The 2586-nt window shown below is 51.0% G+C and overlaps 1 protein-coding gene across 1 annotated transcript; it reads right to left on the bottom strand.

Annotated features, from left to right (window-relative positions):
- Positions 1–1164: 1164 nt before the first annotated feature.
- Positions 1165–2031, bottom strand: LOC124672667 (syntaxin-123-like). The gene is made up of 5 exons (XM_047208860.1): positions 1968–2031; positions 1797–1871; positions 1620–1700; positions 1451–1513; positions 1165–1329 (listed from the first exon to the last, which is right to left on the bottom strand). The coding sequence occupies exons 2-5, from the start codon at positions 1860–1862 to the stop codon at positions 1165–1167; spliced, it is 375 nt and encodes a 124-aa protein (XP_047064816.1). The 5' UTR covers positions 1863–1871; positions 1968–2031.
- Between the last annotated feature and the right edge of the window lie 555 nt (positions 2032–2586).

Raw genomic sequence — 2586 nt, 5'->3', positions numbered from 1 at the left:
TGTCCTCTGCATTTGGTTGCCGGAGGTACTGTTCTCCGAACGAACCGATCACCGCTCCGCAGAACCCGTACATCGATTCCAGGCCGGTTGACTCACTCATGCGCGTGTACTCATCTACGAAATCACCGGCAACGCCATATGCGAGCATCCTAATCGCTGCCGTGCATTTCGGTACGAAGAGAGGCCTACCTTGCCAAGTGCATCCACTTTCGCACGTAAGTAGTCGTCGTAGATCTTGACGCCATCCATTATCCGGCGGAACAGCGGCCTGTTCATCCGAAAACGACGGCGAAACAAGTGCGGCACGAACAATGGATTGGGTTGGAAGTAGTCGTTGTAGAGCTGGTCGTGGCCGCGTTCTCTTTGCGGTCCAAGGCGGCCGCGCGCCCGGCAAGGACCCCGGAACACGGGGATCTGCGAGACAATGTGCTCGTGGATGAGCACCGCAAGCATCCGTGAAAAATTCGTCGTCGGACTCCTCTTCCGACGACGTGTCGATGAAGTTCTTGAAGTAGTACTCGTCGTCGCTGTCCACCATGATCCGAAAAGGGACACATATTAGTTCGAGCTTTTGAACGAACACCTCGCAGGCGGAGGCGATCCAAATGCTTCTCTAGGGACCTGCAGCCATGGCCGTCTCAGCCGACTTGCGGTCTGGAAACACGGTGCAGGAGGGCTCACCTCCGGCGGAAACGGCGCAGCCTGCGAACGGCGGGAGGTGTCGCGACGGTGAGAGGACAACAACGCCGGCGCCGGCGTCCTCCGACTCCGCTACGACGCGGCGAAAGCAGCGCGGGACCTCGACCTATGCTTCCGCCCGCTTGCCGGCGTCTCGACGACGATGGCCGGCGTCGACGCGCTCCGAAATCGCCGGTCCGTGGGTGGCGGCGGAGCGGGTGGGGAGATGTGTGCGGCGGCCTTGTGTTTTGGGTGGCAGACAGGCGGGCCGGGCGGACAAGGGGAGGACGCGAGCGACCAGCCTTTCGCGTCCGCGGCCACGCAAACCCGGCCAAGATTTGGGCCGGGTTTGGGTCGTCCCGGACGCCGCGGCCATCCGTTTTAGGGATGGGTCCGCGCGCTGGGCCGCGTTTTTGTCCGTTTCGACCCATCCGGACGCGCGGGCGCGGGATGGGTCGCCCGGTTAGAGATGCCCTTAGACATTGGTTACACTTGGAGAAGAAGAAAGATCACAGCAACGCAGAGGGCTATTCCCAGGCTAATAACAAGTGCCAAAAGCCGGTCATTTTTCTCCAGCAGTTGGTCATTTTCCGCCATCTCGTCGCGCAGCTCCTTCTTTGTTGACCGTGCACGGACTGTAAGTTTCCGAACCTGGCAGCACGTACGTCATCATTCAGTAACAATAAGAATCAGTTCCCAGGCTGGCACACACATTAAAGGAGATTACAGCAAGCAAAAAAAAAGAGCGGGAGGAAGAGAGCAACGGATCGACCTTGTTCAGGGCCTTGTCCATCTTCTCGCGTGTCTCAACGAGTGCCGCCATCTCTGCGAAATTCTGAGAAAGGAACGGTACATGCGGAAAAACAGTCAACCGACCATTGGGAGAGATTAATCATGAAAACAGTTAGTGTACATGCAGTCTAGTAAGCCAAGACTAGCACCTGTTGCAGCTCAAGAATCTTCTTGTCGAAATCCATGACCGCGGCGTGCCGTTCCTTGATTTCATCCATCGCGGGGACGACCTGTAAACCGAACCAATTGTAAGATTATCAAATTGACATGGAGTCAAAGATTCCTTATTCTGATCGAGTGACATCGAACGCCGTTAATTAGCTGACCTGCTCTGGATTTATTCCCTGCAGTGCGTTCTCAAACATCTGCACGATGCTGCTGGCGGTAATCATGCGAACCACCTAGACATATATTGTGCGTCTTACAAGAATGAGATTAAAAGAAAACACAATGTGTTAATTTCCATGTTTCTAGTGCACTAGAACTAGCATGCCTACCTCATCAGAAAGCTTTATTCCGGTGACTGCTCAAGGTATAAGATCCAGGGTTGTCACTCACAAAAACAGGGCACACAAGGAAGATCATATATACTTAAGTTATAAACCTGAAAGAAACTTTTCGGAAGGAAAAGAAAATGAACCAGAAAGACAACATAGAAAGTTTAACATGTTCAGTTGCTGACCTGTGAAAGTTATCCTCTGAACGACTTCTACGTACTCTTCCCAGACAGTTTTCCGCAGATTCTGTAACTACTAGGCATTAGTTCTACCGAAAATTTCTGTTAAAATATTGTCACAGAAGGTGTACGATCTATATAAGCAAACCTTAAAATCATTCTCCTTTTCTTTTAACTTTATCTTCAGTTCCCTGTAGTCAACAAGAGCTAGTCAGATTTCACTATCTTTCAGTGAACAAACAAGCACATGGTTTTAACTGTGTCAAGTACATTAGGACAAATTGGTTATGTTTCTCCAGCATATGAAACTTATCTGGATATGTTTTATACCAGGTAGAAGTTATGTGGTGGACTAGGAACTAGCAGTGAACACTTAGGAGCTGTACTAATAAGTTAATTACTCTAGATTATTGATCTACTAGAGAAATGGATCAAGGTCT

Source organism: Lolium rigidum, chromosome 7, assembly GCF_022539505.1.
Source record: "Lolium rigidum isolate FL_2022 chromosome 7, APGP_CSIRO_Lrig_0.1, whole genome shotgun sequence".
NCBI lineage: Eukaryota > Viridiplantae > Streptophyta > Magnoliopsida > Poales > Poaceae > Lolium > Lolium rigidum.
The sequence above is the reverse complement of the archived record's forward strand: the minus strand, read 5'-3'. Positions and strand labels throughout refer to the sequence as shown.